At 37.0% G+C, this 15,420-nt stretch overlaps 1 protein-coding gene across 14 annotated transcripts in view; it reads right to left on the reverse strand.

The window, feature by feature from the left end:
* Positions 1-4,157: 4,157 nt before the first annotated feature.
* Positions 4,158-15,420, reverse strand: part of PLEKHA7 (pleckstrin homology domain containing A7) — a 151,515-nt gene continuing 140,252 nt past the window's right edge. For 8 of the 14 annotated variants that reach the window (XM_035550073.2, XM_035550070.2, XM_035550072.2 and 5 more), the window contains 5 exons: positions 13,967-14,125; positions 11,718-11,851; positions 10,710-10,852; positions 7,384-7,492; positions 4,158-5,682 (listed from right to left, as the gene is read on the reverse strand). In XM_035550073.2, coding sequence (XP_035405966.1) covers positions 7,395-7,492; positions 10,710-10,852; positions 11,718-11,851; positions 13,967-14,125 — 534 coding nt within the window. In that variant the 3' untranslated portion in view covers positions 4,158-5,682; positions 7,384-7,394. The remainder of the gene's footprint in view (positions 5,683-7,383; positions 7,493-10,709; positions 10,853-11,717; positions 11,852-13,966; positions 14,126-15,420) is intronic. The other 6 variants (XM_035550074.2, XM_035550075.2, XM_035550079.2 and 3 more) reach the window with 1 other exon arrangement.

The following is a 15,420-nucleotide window of genomic DNA, read 5'->3' on the forward strand; positions in this document are numbered from 1 at the left end:
CACGTGTGCACAAAGCCACCGCAAACCTCTGCTGGGCAGAAGACAAAACCCTGCTCCGGGGGAAGGGGGTGGGTGATTGGAGAAGAGGATCCTCAAAGGCCCAGTATGGAAGAAGCAGAGCAAGGACACAGACGAACTGCTCAGCATGAAAATGTGGCCAGAAAAAACAATAACAGAGACAGTATAGGAGACAAACAGAATTTGAAGTGATATTTCTGCTGTCGGTTAGCTTTTCCCCCCAGCACGGTACAGCTCAGTGCAACTAAAAAGCCAAATGCTGCATTCCATCCGGGTTCCATCTTGCATAACCCATCAGCCAGCGTTTCAAAAAAGCCTCTCATGTATCAAGAGATGAACCAGAAAACAACGTTAAGGCTTTTCTCAATTCTGGCTCTGGAGATAAAAACAAGGCAGCCCAGCCCAAGACCACCGCAGGCCCTGCAGCACCACACCTTGCAACAGCAGAGCACAGTGGCTGAGAGAGAAACGCGCGCTGGGGACAGGCTCTGGGCCAGGGGAGATCAGCCTTTTCTACCCCTGGCTCTGGGACAAGCTGTTGCCATGGGGAAGAAGAGGGTTTCACCAATACTAGCCATTCTTAACTGGAATTTGGCCGAAAAGAACAAAGCAAAGCAGCTAGCAACAGCAAAGAACCTTCCTATAACCAAAACACTACGTTATGCCATCGGTGATCGTCTCCATCCACTGCCACCTTCAACACTACTCTTATTTATCCCCTTCACAAAGGTGTTTTTTTGTTTGTTTGTTTTGTTTTTACTAGCACAATGGACTTACATATTTGCCAGGTATTCTTACCTCCCCCTCTACAATTTAGCCCAACTCCCTTTATCAAAGCGTTTTGTTTCTGCCAGAACCAATGTATTTCAGCTCCTTCAAGCTTTTTACAGGTATCTCACTTCAAACCACTAGGCTGTTCCCCTCTCTCACCTCCAGCCTCTTACTTAGTCTTGTTTGCAGATACATCTCTGCCATTATTTCCTACAACTCACTACTCACCCTCGTTTTCTTAATTTCTTTCATCCTTCAGTGCTTTCTTATGCTTAGCTCCGGGTAAAAGGTTTCTTTTAGTGGGAAGAAAAAAAAACAAAACACACTATTCTTTAAGCTTACATCTTATAACACTGTTTCATCAATAACTGCTGGCTGAAAAAAAAAAGAAAAAGCTAATTCATAATTTCATAATGTTTTGTCTGGAGGCTGTTTTACACTCTCTGTAAAGCAACCAGGAACACTTACAAGTAAATAACAGGTAAACAGGGCACAAATGTGTTCATATGCAATGCCTTCTGGTTTTATTTTCTTTTATAATTAGCACTCCGAGTTATTCTGTCACCTCCCTGTAATTTCATGGTAAGCTTTATAATTTTACCTTCCTCTTAGGTATACCTGTAGTTTAACATTCAAAGTATGGTTGTTGCACAGAATACCTCAACAGACTTGTATTAAAAATGCTCTTTAAAATTCCAAAGCTTTGAACTAAAGAAATATCTCAAGAAGTTTTCATGGAAAGTTCATCTCAGTTGGTTCAATTCAGCCACAGTTAGATGCACCTTTTCAAATAATGGAAAAAAAATGTAAAGGGGTCAGACCCAATCAATATACTTGTTCAAACAGAATTTCAGGCACTGTGATGTGTGTACTTTTTGTGCTCTTTCTTTGTACTGCTCCACTATGAAGAAAGGTTGCTTTTGCTAGTAGAGCAATAAAAGTCTTAGCCTTTTGAATACAGCCAAATAACCAATGGGAATGTTTACTAGGTGTGGAAAATATAGCTATTTTTCATGTCCTTCCTGTGCTCATCTTTGTTCTTTTTATAACTACGCGATACATACACACACACACCACAAGCAAACACTTTAAAATACCCGAAGACAGACATAAATCAGAGGAGTAACATCAGATCATGCCTTCTATATCTTCTAAGTTTTGACACTAAGTAAATCCAGTCTTTCCTTCATACAACATCCAGAAGTTAATTGCTAAGACACATGGGAAATGTGTGGTTTTATAGAGAGCAAAACCCAACAATATAAAATAAATACACATATTTAAAGGACTGGAAATTGGATGGGCAAGTGAGGCTGGTGCAAAAACAATCCTGTGAACATGCTGAGTGTGCTCTGCCTGTGCCCAGCACCAACCTCCCCTCCAAAAGGGGTGCCTCAGGCCACCTCACTTGACATTTGGCAATTTTTTTGAAATAGCAACACACAAGTTTAGTGGCATCTTTCAGTAGCTTTTAGTTACAGATATATGCGACTTTCCAGAATAGCATCCCTCAATACAATTGTTTCCTGAAAAATCTCTCTAGTGAAAGTGTGTTTGTTTTGTTTTGTTTTTCCTCCAACTGTTCCAAAACAGTCTGGATGCCTCCAAGTACAGTTACTACCCAGTCCTTCAAAACACACAGCTTTATATGCTCATACAAAGTCAGGCAACAGCTCAACAGGATTTCGTAACAGCCTATCCATACATACAATAGTGAAAAATGGGGGGGCCGAGGGGGTGTTACACAAGTTCAGAAAGGTGAAAGCTGTGCTAGTTATAATTATCAGGCTGCAGTTTTATAAATTCAGCTGTGTAATAAATGAAACACTAATAATGTTAGTACAAGAAATTGAAAATGTAGAAGGGGAAAGAATGCCCTCTACATAATTTTTGCTTAGTCTAACATTACAAAACACTAGTTAGAAAACAGTACCTTCAAAAGAACTGCTTTCTAATTACATTTCTGTTAAATTATAATTACACTTAAGCTTCTTAATAGGCAGTGGAAAAGTGTTGCCTTCTGACTGAAATGATATTGAACAGCAGTCTGCAAGTAGTCATCATTTTTCTAGTCTTGATATCAGAACTAAGACCTATAAAATAACATTTTGATGGAAACAGAACTAAAAAAGGAAATCGTCCCAAAGCAAACACTAGTTACAAATGAAACTTAGCTGTAATTATTTAAAGACTACACCCATCCCTGTAAAAGGATAGTCACTGAAGAATAGCATTTCACATATTTAATAAAAAGTTTTAGAAGAAAATCAATCTTGACTTTTTCCCCGAAGTATAGAATTAACTGCGGACACAGAGCAAAATCATTAGAGAGGTTCATCTCACTGAAAACATTCATAGTATAACCATTTAGGGCAAAATCCTCCTCTTTCATGCAAGCTTGAGTGAGCAGATTTTGTGTGTACGACTGAAGGAACGAAAATGAACATCTCCTGCAACCTGCAGAGCAAAACTGCCCACAGCCCTTCCCCTCACTGCTAGGGCAGCAGAGGACTGTGCTCCTCACCCACCAGCTATGGCCACATATTCTTCCAGCCTGCATAACAAAGCTTCTGGAGAAAGAATGCAGCTTCGCTGAACCACAAAACATGTGGTCAAAGGCTCCTTTGTGTTTCCAGCCCGAGTGTCTGAGAAACAGGAGAAGCACATCCTAAGCAGCTCAACTCTGAGTTCCTGCTTCATGCATCTGGAGCTCAGCTGCTCCCATTGTTAAATGCTTGCTCTCGAGGTCGCAGAGTCAATGCTAAGCCACAGAAATACTTCTAACTGCTTCTCTACATTTTGTTCTACATATCAAGTTCCAGAAGAAGCAAACATTTCCAGTGGCCTCTGTCAAACTCCTGTCAATTGAGTTACAGCAGAAATCAGTACTGGTCAGTAGCTAAGTGCAATCTGCAGGGCCAGTTGACCACCAGCCAGCTCTTTGGCTAATGCCACTTTCACGTCCACGTTTAGGTGATGAGCGAGTGATTAAGTGTGAGTTACTTTTGATACTTCATTTCACCAGAAACTAAAGGACCAAGAAAGTGTCAGACAAACACACATCTGCAAAATAGAAAGGACAGCATCGTAGTAGTTGTATTTAAGGCAGTACCCTGAACAATCTTTCTATTCAAGAATAAACAGATTTAATCAGATGGTAAGAAACATTTCTAAAAAAAAATGAAGTTTTTATGTAGGGGGGGAACTTGATTCACATCCTAACAATACAAGTGCAAAATTTGGGAGCTTCCATGGGATTTGAACCAAAGAAGGGCAAAACGTGGTAGCAACACGAGCAACTCTGGATTTCCAACTGGATGGATGCTGGTAAGAGAGCAGATAAAACAGAGGCGAAAGGAGGCAGTTATGTTAATATTTTAATCTGTACATATACCATTTTCCAAACTGTTACATTTTATTTAAATTAATGTTTTCTTGCAAAATAGTCATTTATGCTTTCAAAACTTTTTATAAAGGCAAAAATAAATCATTATTTTGGCAAAAGGCTTTGAAGTTGATACTGGCAGTATTGAGGTAAAATAGATTACATTAGCTAAATATATATTTTTAAGAGTATTTCTGAGTACAGTGTTAATATGATTTCTGTCAAAATCTGAAACTTGAAGGTCAGTCAGTTTCCAGGGGACTATATCTATCACTTGGATATAGCAAACAAGTTAGTGGTTTCATAAAATACTGCAGAAGTATTTGTCAGCCATTTCTCATCTAGAGCTGAACTCAACTAACCATTACATAGTATTGGGCAATTTTTGCATATCTTGCACTCAGTTCTGTTTTCTTCAAGTAAAGCAGTTGCAGCCATTCATTTAATCTTATTTTCTCCTTATGTAACCACCTCACCCTTTGCCCTATAAGTAAGTAAAACACTGAATTTCAAAGTTTGGCAAAGTAAAGCACCAGGAGAACTTACGTACAAAATTAGCAGGTGCCATGTTACGTTAGTTTTACCTTTTCCAGGATAAATACTAGTCAATACATCATATTATACTGTTTATTGAAAAAAAATCAAAAGAAAAAAATATATTTTCTAGTAAAATGGCATGCCCTATTTTTTATTGCTTACTTCACATATTGTAATTTAAAGTTTTCTTCTTCCACATCTCAACTTTAAAAAAAATATATATATAATCTGTTAGCTGTTTGTTACTACTGTCAAGAGCAACCTAACAGACTGTATATCGATACCATCAAGTTAATCATACGCAATCAAGAAAGGAGACAGGAGTTAAAACTGGTTATCATTATGGCTTTCATGGAAAATTTCATCTATACAGTGGTTATTAATATTTAGCAAATCAAACTAAAAGTTCCTTGCAAAATATCATTTCATGGGCAAAAGGGTGGGTGATTAACTCTACAAAAATATTCGATCCAAAACACCCTTGCATTAAACCTCTCACTTGAGTTAGCTCTACCCATACCCTATGAATGTGCACCTAAGATTGTTCAATTTACATTTTTTTCATGAAACTTTACATTGTGCATCTGAGCCTGAGGGGGAAGTAACAGCATCCTGTAACAACTACCTAAGTAGTTCCTCTTAAAATGAATGCAGCCCTTGATTTAAACAAATTCTAAAATACATTCTGTTCTAAAAATACATTGTCAGTATTTTACAGAGTTTATTAAAAGTGCCATTTATTCATATAAAAAGTCTGAACTAAGCTGAATTCAGAATAAAATGTTTTGCAATTCTCTTCATTTTCATAGAAAATCCCCCCATTATTCTCTGAACATATTTCCAAAAGAACGTGTGATCAGCCGATGAGCATCTCCACAAAAAGCAGGTAATGAATCTCCTCTTTCTTCTCTGCAGTGTCACTAGGTGGGATTTGCTTTGAGTCTTACATCAGTGCTCGCTTACTGCTTTGGCTGGCGTGAAGTAAAACGAAACATGGTTAAACATGAAAGCAAGCAAACCGACGCCAAGCAGCAAGCACTTTCAGGAAATGTACTTTTGTGTCAAAGCCTCCTGCAGTTTGACAGAATGAACAATTAATATAGACACATTAAGCAAACAGCTATCACATGTCATCACCGAGCTCAAGCTCAAACTCTTGGGTCCCCTGAATATTGCTAGTTATTGCAGTTATTTGCTTAGCAATTTTCCAGGCACACATACATACACATGTATGTATGTATTTTTATACAGACATACTATACATTTTAAGTCTGCCTGGAATCACAGAATGGTTGAGGCTGAAAGAGACCTCTGGTTGGAAAGTCACCCTGTCCAACCCCTGCTCAAGTCAAACAATATCCTGGCACCACACTATGTTTTTGGGTTCTTGAGGCTAAACATGGGTACCCCCTGTTCACATGTGAAGATGTCATGTCACAAGCAGTGATAACCAACCAGTGTATTCACTAGTTGTCAATTGCTACTCAGATATAGCAAAGGTAGTAGAATTTAGTTCTCAGAAAGATAAACTGCACCAGAACAAAACCAGCTATTTCTGTCAAGCTCAGTATATGTGCTCCAAATGCCTGCATACGTTCTTTCTTGCTCTGTGTGTAGCATTTATCCCAGGCCTTTCTGAAGACAGGTCACTGAGAACATTCATGAAAGGCCCAAAGGGGCTCTTTTATTTACGTTTTTATATTTGCACAGGTATTTGACTCTTACTTTAAATACCTTTGTTTTCAGATTCACTAAAGATAAACACCATTTGATGTGTTCACTCAATCAATCCTCTTTACTGCTTCATCTGTGTTCTGTGGCTTTGTCCAGCATCAGGCAATAAAATTTGGCCAAAGGAAATCAGAAAGATTAAAATAATTTCAAAGGGAACTAGGGACACATGGTGAGTGCTATAACTAGGGCACTTCTAGCAGGCAAGTATCATAATATTTGCATTCCCCTATTTCAAATAGAGAAAACACCATAAATACTACTGGGAAGAGATGACCCACGCTTCTTTACACGGGCAACAAAATTAACTGAATACTTGAAATCTCAAAATTACCTAATCAGAGGCAAAAATTCATTATTCTGTTAGCACAATTCAGTGAAAAACACACCCAAGGCACAAAACAGTAAAACTCTATTGCAGAATTAGTTACGCAGGGCCAAATTTTCAGCTCACCTCAATTAAGACTCAAATTTTAGTCCATGTGCTTTTAGACATCAGCCCCAAAAATGAACCCCCCTGCTTACAGAACTTTGTTTGCACGTTGGATTCTCTCAGGAAGCAAACGTACATGCCACATGCAGGCAAACAGCCCTACACGCCCCAGCTGTAGCCACAGCAGTACACAACACTAGCCATGGGAGGGCAAACTGTGGCTGAAAATCTGGCCCCATGCTACCACGAGCAGAGATGTCTCTCTCCTTCACCACAGTAAGATTATGGAATGTCCTTATCTGTAAAGCTCCAGCAGTTATTTGAAGACTTTATTAGCCCACATGTTAGCTTATTAGTAGCAATATTTGTTACACAGGAATGAAAGGTTTCTGAAAAATGGATGCATGCGTTCATTTGGATCCAATTTTAGTAAAACTTGTTAAAATTCAGCAAGCCACAGCAAAGATACAATGGCAAATCAGACATGCCAAAAGCAGTTAGTTCTTACTTTTAAGGTGTTTAAACAAATGTGTAGTGAAATCCATTGCTTAAGGGGGAGTGAGATGGCTGTGGTACAGAAGGTGAGGGTGCTTTAGGTGGAAAGGTCAACTGCTGAGCTAGAAGGGATCACATACACGAATTAGGCTGCACAATCAAACATTCGTATCAAAACAGAGCCACCTCAATTTTCTACCATGTGGATAGGAAACCTGATCAGTAACCCAATGAAGTGTTACATTATTTTAGTTACATGGAACACAATTTAAACAACATTTCTACTTGCTATTTTTTCTATTGGTTGCCGTAAGTTATGCAAATAAACATTCCTGTTTTGATGAGAATATGGACAATTATCTTAAGGTGAAGTTTCACTGGAACATATTAAGGCACACAATACTGACATATCTGAATCAAATTCTCCTTTTAAAATTACAGTTCTGGAATAGCACCAAATTTACTTGGTTTCAAGATTTTACTGCAGTTGTACAGGCTCTCAACATTTCATTTGTTACATGCCAAAAAACAGATATAAAGGTGCTATATAGAAAATCACACACACAAATATTATAGATGCATAGAAATATTTTGCTTAATATAGTGCATGATAAATACATTTTCAGATCTCAGCTTGAAACATCAGAATAAAAAAATGCAACAATATAAGTATACTTGTTTATAAAGTAGAGCAATGGTATAGTATTAGAAGACAATCTTAAAACTACAGAGACTGAAACTCAATCTTAAATTCTGCTTTTTCATTTTGGAAGGCCAAAGGTAGACCTGTTTCCAAAAAAACAGGGAGATATTGGGAACTGACTTCTTGAGACATGTACATTTGACTTTAATCTTTTGGACTCTTGGCATGATTTCTGTTTACAAGGTAGATTTTCAACATGCTGCACTACAGGAGTTAGATAAATGCACAATTTATATTAAAAATGATTTATATTATCACAGCATCCTAACACAAGCTATCTGCTTTACAAAAATAAAATAGGAAAAATTAGGCTTTAGTTCTTTCAAAGCAAATCTTTTTTACTATATCTGGACATTTAGGTTTGGATTTTCAGATATGGTCCGCTTCATCAGCAAGAAACAACTTTGGCAATACATATTTTAAATTCAAACTACAAAAATAAGAATGTGAAGGAATTTGTAAAATTAAAATAAATCAGAATGTGCAATCAGAAGCTCAACACATTACATAATTTTCTTTTTTAACCACTTTAGATCATCTTAAAATTTCCTATAACCCCAAGCTCTTTTTATGGTTTGTATATTTTCAATCAAAAACAAACTAATATGGCTTCTTTTTTTTTTTTTTTTAGAATTATCCACATTTTTGTTCTTGTTTGTTTTTAAAGGAGAAAGTAATAATTGCAATCGTTGTATAAGAAATGAATATTTGAGGTAGAAATGTGGTAAAGAAAACTGGGCACAGGTGTAAACATGCAGACTTCCTTAAACAATCAATTCCTTGACTATTACCTATTTTTTTTTTGTTTTTTTTGTTTGTTAAGCGTCTGAAAGAAAAATAAGCCGGGTGCTATGCTTCACAAAGGTATTAAGCTAATATTAAAACAAGCATCTCACAACTGACTGCAAATGTATTTTTCAAGCAGCACTTAAACATTTCAGGGAAGACACATTTTAATTCTCTTCAGGGAGAAGTAAAGAATTAAGTAGATTTCTGTGGTGACATATACCCCAGAATATGTGTTAATCTCACTTTGAAATAATTATAATAAAAACTTTAAAATGTAAAAGCAAAAATTGTACTGCATAGCTATTACTAGCTACCTCACAACTACTACATTAACTATAAAATACAGACAGATCAAACATATTTCAGTGCCGTGCAACTACTGCACCTTCACACACACCAAGAAGGATGTTAGCTGTCCACATGAAGACTATTTACTATGGCAGCCTCTCTACTCTTGCTGTACTGACACAGGAATAATTTCAAGAAAGGACTGTGCTTGCTGGTCTTAGTTTTGGTGCCATCTTTTCCCAGAAGAAGCTAAAACTCATGTGGCAAAATGCTGTGTTGGTTCATACCTCCCAAACACAAAGTCCCACTCCATAACCAAAGCGTGCAAGTCAGTGTTACAGTACTGAGGATCTGCTTACTAGAACTGGGACCAGACTGCCTGAGGAGAAGCTGTTTCTATGCAGAGATGCCTGAAGTTCCAAAAGGTTTTCCCTGAAATGCTCCCAACACCTTACAATTCTGTTTATTTATAATATCTAGCCTCCTCAGTGAATCCTTATTATTCCTTCAAGTCTGTTAATTTCCCACAGAACTCCTCCAAAATCTGAAGTCTGATAACCTGAAAATGCATCCCTTCCCCTGAAAAATCGCATTCCCCTTAGATTTAGCTGCCACCACATCTGAGTATACAGCCACATTCAATCCACAGTCTGTTACTACAGATGTGTGTTACGCATCTGAGTATTGGAATAATCTGTCTTTAATGGAAAGGCCTTGAAAGCTTCTGTGGCAAGTACCATATGTTTAAACTGACAACTTCAGATGAGAAACGTGCATATTTTTTCTTCATCATAGTTAAAGCTTCCATTATTTCCATTCTCCACTGGAACAGTGAACTGTGCAAGTTATAAATGGCTAGTCAAGTACTTGCTAGAATAGCTGCTGCATGTATTAATATGCCATACAAATCCGTTAACTTTTTTTTTTTTTTTTTTACTTATTTCAACTATAAAGCAATCAAGAGTGAAATTATCATCTTTAATAACATATTACAAAAGGTCTACTGATTTCCAGGCATCAAGCAGAATTCATGCATGGTTGTCTTGCTCTGATCTCTAATCTTGGTCACCAGACAGAAACATACCAATACCCATTTTACAATGTCTTTTTCAGTCTGCTGTTACATAGCTCAAGCTGCAAATGATTATACTATAGTTTCAATCATCAGCCCAGTGAATCTTTCTGTTAAAAATAAATATTTTCCCTTCATTTTATACATCATTAACCATTTTACTTTTAAAAGTGATTACAGATACAGCTTACTTCAGATATAGTTCACATTCATAGAAAATGTTCTTTGTGCTATTAGTAACAGCGAGTTTCCAAGTTCTGAACTTTCTGATCACACTATTTTCTCCCATTCACCCTGTTCACTGAATACCAGATACTACTCCATGTAAACCTTTAGCTTCTCTGAATTTGTTACCTATACACACTTCTCACTATTTTGAATGTGAATGGCTAAAATTCTCTCTTTTGCCAGAAGTTCAGCAACAACCACACACAACTTTAGAAGCAAGTAAGAAATAGCTGTTATTTTGTAAATAACTAAGTATTACCTGCTACCTCCTTGCTCCTCTGAGAGGCTTCAGAAGCCAAAGCGTATGATATGGTAATGATGCGTTCCTGCTCTTGCAGCTGTGAATCTAAATCAACTGAGTTGTGCTTGTCCTGGGCAATAGTAGGCTGTAGATTGTGCATACTAGCAGGAAAGTGCAAAACAACATTAACATTTACAAAGATAAAGAAAAATCCACTCTGCAGATGAGAACAAGCTTCAATACATACAGCAAGTTTCGGATCTCACACATCAAACTCCATATTTCATTGAAGTTCTTTGAAGTAATGTTAGATATTGTATGTAAATGACCATAGCAAACAAAGACAAATGATGCAGCCATTACACATTCGGTCACAATATCTGCATACCCTTAAGTACATCTGAAAGTCCTTTGTAGTAAACGGGTTGTTTACATGAAAGCACTATAAAAATGTTATTTATTTGAAGTTGTTAATAAAATTTCTTGCTAGGGCTCGGAGGAAGAGATGTAACCTGGTGGTCCTCAGATGCAGACTCTTCTACAGTCTTACAAAGAAACTATATTTGCAGGCATTTGAGGTAACCAAATTATTGAAGCTGAATGTTTCAACTGACCCTACATTAGCTCTAAGTATCCAGAAGAGTTCTTTTAGAACTCCACCTCTCTGCAGACAACAGAAGCTTGCTCTCACATTGACTTATATTCTGCTCTGTGCCTTTCCTTCCTCCTCACCCTCATCTACAAGCTGTTTGGTAAAGACTCACTCCTATTTTAGGATGCTCTGAACAAGAAAATGGACATATACAAAACCTGTCATTATTAATATCTCTCCTGTATCCTGTTCTATAAAGGAGCTTTAAGTGTACTAAGTATACTAAACTGTATGCATTTTCCACCATGCTTAGATAAAAAAAAAAAAAGCCACCACACTCAGGCAATTAAATTGAACAGGAAATAGACTGTTATATAACGTCAGATTCCAATGTTTAACACCAAACTACAGATATGATCTGAAAAATAACTGACCTTGATTTAGTAAGAATACTCTTTATCTTCTCTGCTTTACGCTGCCTTGCTGCCAGTTCTTCTGTAGAAAGAGGTTCTTCTGGCTCCATCTCAACATAGCGTTCTGGAATTGCAACCTTCTCAGGTTTTGAAAGCTGTGGAAAGAAAGCAAGCATCAAGTTTTAATAACAAGGACTTAAACCTTGAGATATATTCTCCTCAATGTGAGAACACAATGGAAACAATAAAGCAGAGGTCTTCACAGTCAGTACATGTAGCCAATGCTAAACATTCCCTTTGGACATAAGCTGATGCCCTTTTAACAGTGTCTTTTTCCTTCTTTTAGAAGATAGATCAAAAATATTAAAGGGGATTACAAAAGAAATTAGAATCAATAGGTAACCTTTTCTTCAGCTCAGTTTAGAGCCCAAAGTAAGGCACTACCTCAAGTTGCTGCAGTAGAAAGAAGAAACCGTATACAAGAGTGAATGGACAGAGTTTTTAAAAGAACACTGGAAAATATTTATGTCATGCCAGTGAGGATTTCCTATAACTGAAAGGAGATATCACCTGAAGTTTTAATCCAGGGTACCACTCTTTTGAGACCACATTATCTTTCTCTGTGAGCAGCAGAAAAGAAAAAAAAAATCCCCAAACCAACACTTTATAATCATTGCTGGAAATTCCTTGACTCTAGATTCTGAAACCTTAGGTGTTCAAAAGTTGTCTAGGGAACTGACCCAGAAATACACTTACATTGGGCATTTAACAACATGTTGGATACACACAATGATGTAGACTGAAAATTTTAATAACTGAACCGATTGCACAAAAGCTAGCAACAAGTTTTTGTCAGGATCAGTTTCTTTGTGGAAAAATTTTGCTTCTAAACCACCTAATGAAAATTCAGTTTACAAATGGACTTTGAAAATGAATGCTTAGAACATGAAATGGACTTAGAAAATGAATGCTTAGTAGAACAGAGTACTTTCAAAATGCACAAACAGCAAATGCATGAATAAACAAAAGTGATAAAAGGAGAACTATCCCTCCCATCCCCATTGTATTTCTGTAAAACACTCATAAGGCCATGAGTTTCCAAAATTCAAAGTTTTAAATGGTGGCCATAAAGACACAACTGAGTACCTTGCCTTATGAGGTACAGAAGTGGCCAGGTGAAGAGGACGGGTAAATGAAATGGAAAAGGACAGCATGGGTAACCTGAGAAAGAAGCTTTAAATCCAGATCTTCAGGCCCATTTCAGTCACTCTGAGGTATGACAGAAATGCCTACACACAAACGTTTCCTATCTTAGGCTGGAGGTGCTAGTTTGGATGTAACAAGTGATTCAAGAAGCCCTGGAGGCCTTCTGGAAAATATTTTAATAGAGTGCAACTAGGAAAGGCAATGCAGTAACAGCATTTTTTCTATTTCTGAAGTTTACAAGAGCACTGCATTTTCTGTAGAACATATTGAAAGATTAATGAACGACGCATTTGTACAGAGCGATCAACAGATAATGGCTCACGTTCATCGTCTTAAAAATGTCTCTCTGAAATGGTACACTGGCAGCTGCTTTAAGCAGAGTAGAGGTGCTTACTAGTCAAAGTATCATTAACAATTTCATTGACTTTCCATCTAGCATGGCATTTTACACAATGCATACTTCTATCTTTCCACTTGTTCTACTCTTTCCTTTCCACCAGATGGCTCAATCGCATTTCAAACAAATACTTAACTCAGTTAGTGAAGTGGAAACAAACCTCGTGTCTAGAACACAAAATCACTTGGAAAGCCAGCAAAAAAGCTTTTTCTGTTCTGACCAGGATAAAGCAGCGCTCCCTCTTCCCTAATATGTTTTGCCAGATCAAATGAAGAGTAATGTAGTTCTGTGGAATGCACTTTTACTTCCTAGCAGTTTCTTATTTTAAATACTCTTCATGTTGCCATCTCATCTTTTTTTCCCCCCTATTTTTACATAACATTGCCTAACTTAATAACTTTTTCTCTATAAAGCATGACATATATTTCACACAGTAAAGCCAACCTTTCAGTTTGTTCTCTCCACTAGAATACCATATGAACACAAACCTTACAGAAACTCTAGGAGCCAGGCCATAAATGTGCTTCCTTTTCAATACCCAAATGACTCCTTTTTGTTGGAACTTGCAGCTCACTTTTGAAACAAAAGACAGAATTCACTACCTAGAACTTAGAGAAAGGTTAATACTTTGGGGGATAGAAAGGAAGCAAATAATTATGAGTGTTACCTCTCTGCTGATATCTAAATCATAGTCTTGAGGCTCCAGGTCTGTCTCTGTTACTGCTACTGCTATTGGCTGAACTTTTAGCCATTCATTTTCATCCTTGTCTTCTCCACGAATGGCCCTCTCCAGTAACTGCAAATCAAATTCTTGCTCTCGTTTCCACTGGTAATAGATACAAAACAATTAATAGCATTCAACCATACTGACAAATTCAACATTTAGCAATGTACATAACTATGGCTGCAAATGCTATATTGCTGAAAGAATCCACAGAGCAAACTCCTTAACTGACAGGAAAAAGAATATGCTACTCTATTTCGTGGAACATTTGGCTGTGAGATTTGATCTCTAGCTGGGCTGCATGGATTTCAGAGTAGTGTTTAATTCTACAGTCAATGTTCAGCTGTATTAAATTCTAACAAATATATTAACCACAATTCACATATGCTGATTAACATGGCACTAGCACCAACATCCGTGGAAGCATAGATGTCAGTACAAGTGAGTCTGTGGAGTGACAGCCTTGCCCTAGGCATTATAACCAGGCAGTGCTATGTGAGCTTGAATGGCCCCACACAAAGGACATTTATACTGCAGATTGATAATTGCAATTCGTAAATTGTACGCTAGAAAAAGACTTGGTGATTAAAGTTGATATTTCATGTACTAGCATTAACTTGTCTTGAATTCATGGTAATTTTCATGACTTCAAAGCTCTTATGACTTTGCTGAAAGACATTCTGTTCAACTAGCTACCTGCAAAGATTAAAAATCTTTCATATTGCCTTTACAAGAGAAAGACTGAGCAATAATAAATTCAGAGCATATTTAAATTAAACAGCATATTTTGGAGTTCCCAAATTATTGCACAGTAGCCCCTTCACAGCTACAATACAGCTGCATATAAACTCACGCTTAAAAACCCTACCAACACATTTTTGTTCATAAATATCAAAAAATTAAGTTCTGCTGCAACACCATTCCATCCAGCAAATCTCAGCAACTTTACCATACAGACGTGAAACACTGTATTAAAAGCAGTGAGAAAGAAAAGGGACAAAATCAACAACCAAATTATCTCCTCAAGTATTTGGGGCTACCAACAGTAGAATGTGCCATTATGTTTATTAAAAGCATGTCTAAAATTTCTATTACAAATCTCTAGCTTGTTTTGGTTGAATTTTGAACTCTATATGAAGTCCTTAGCCTCCATTACACTACCTGCATTATTAAATCCACTTGAAACCTATTCATGCACAAGCTCTCAATCTTCACTCAAAAGATATGTCTTCCATATGTATTAAAAAAGTTAAATAGCTAAAAGGCAATTACATCTCAAAAATTAAGATTTTTTTTCCAGAATTCAAAAGAGAAAAAATGTTTTCTCATTCTAATACTCCAAACTTCTTATTCTACTCATATTCAAACCAGGCCTGATTGACATAGTATATTTCAAA

The sequence above is a fragment of the Cygnus atratus genome, chromosome 5 (genome assembly GCF_013377495.2).
Source record: "Cygnus atratus isolate AKBS03 ecotype Queensland, Australia chromosome 5, CAtr_DNAZoo_HiC_assembly, whole genome shotgun sequence".
Lineage (NCBI taxonomy): Eukaryota > Metazoa > Chordata > Aves > Anseriformes > Anatidae > Cygnus > Cygnus atratus.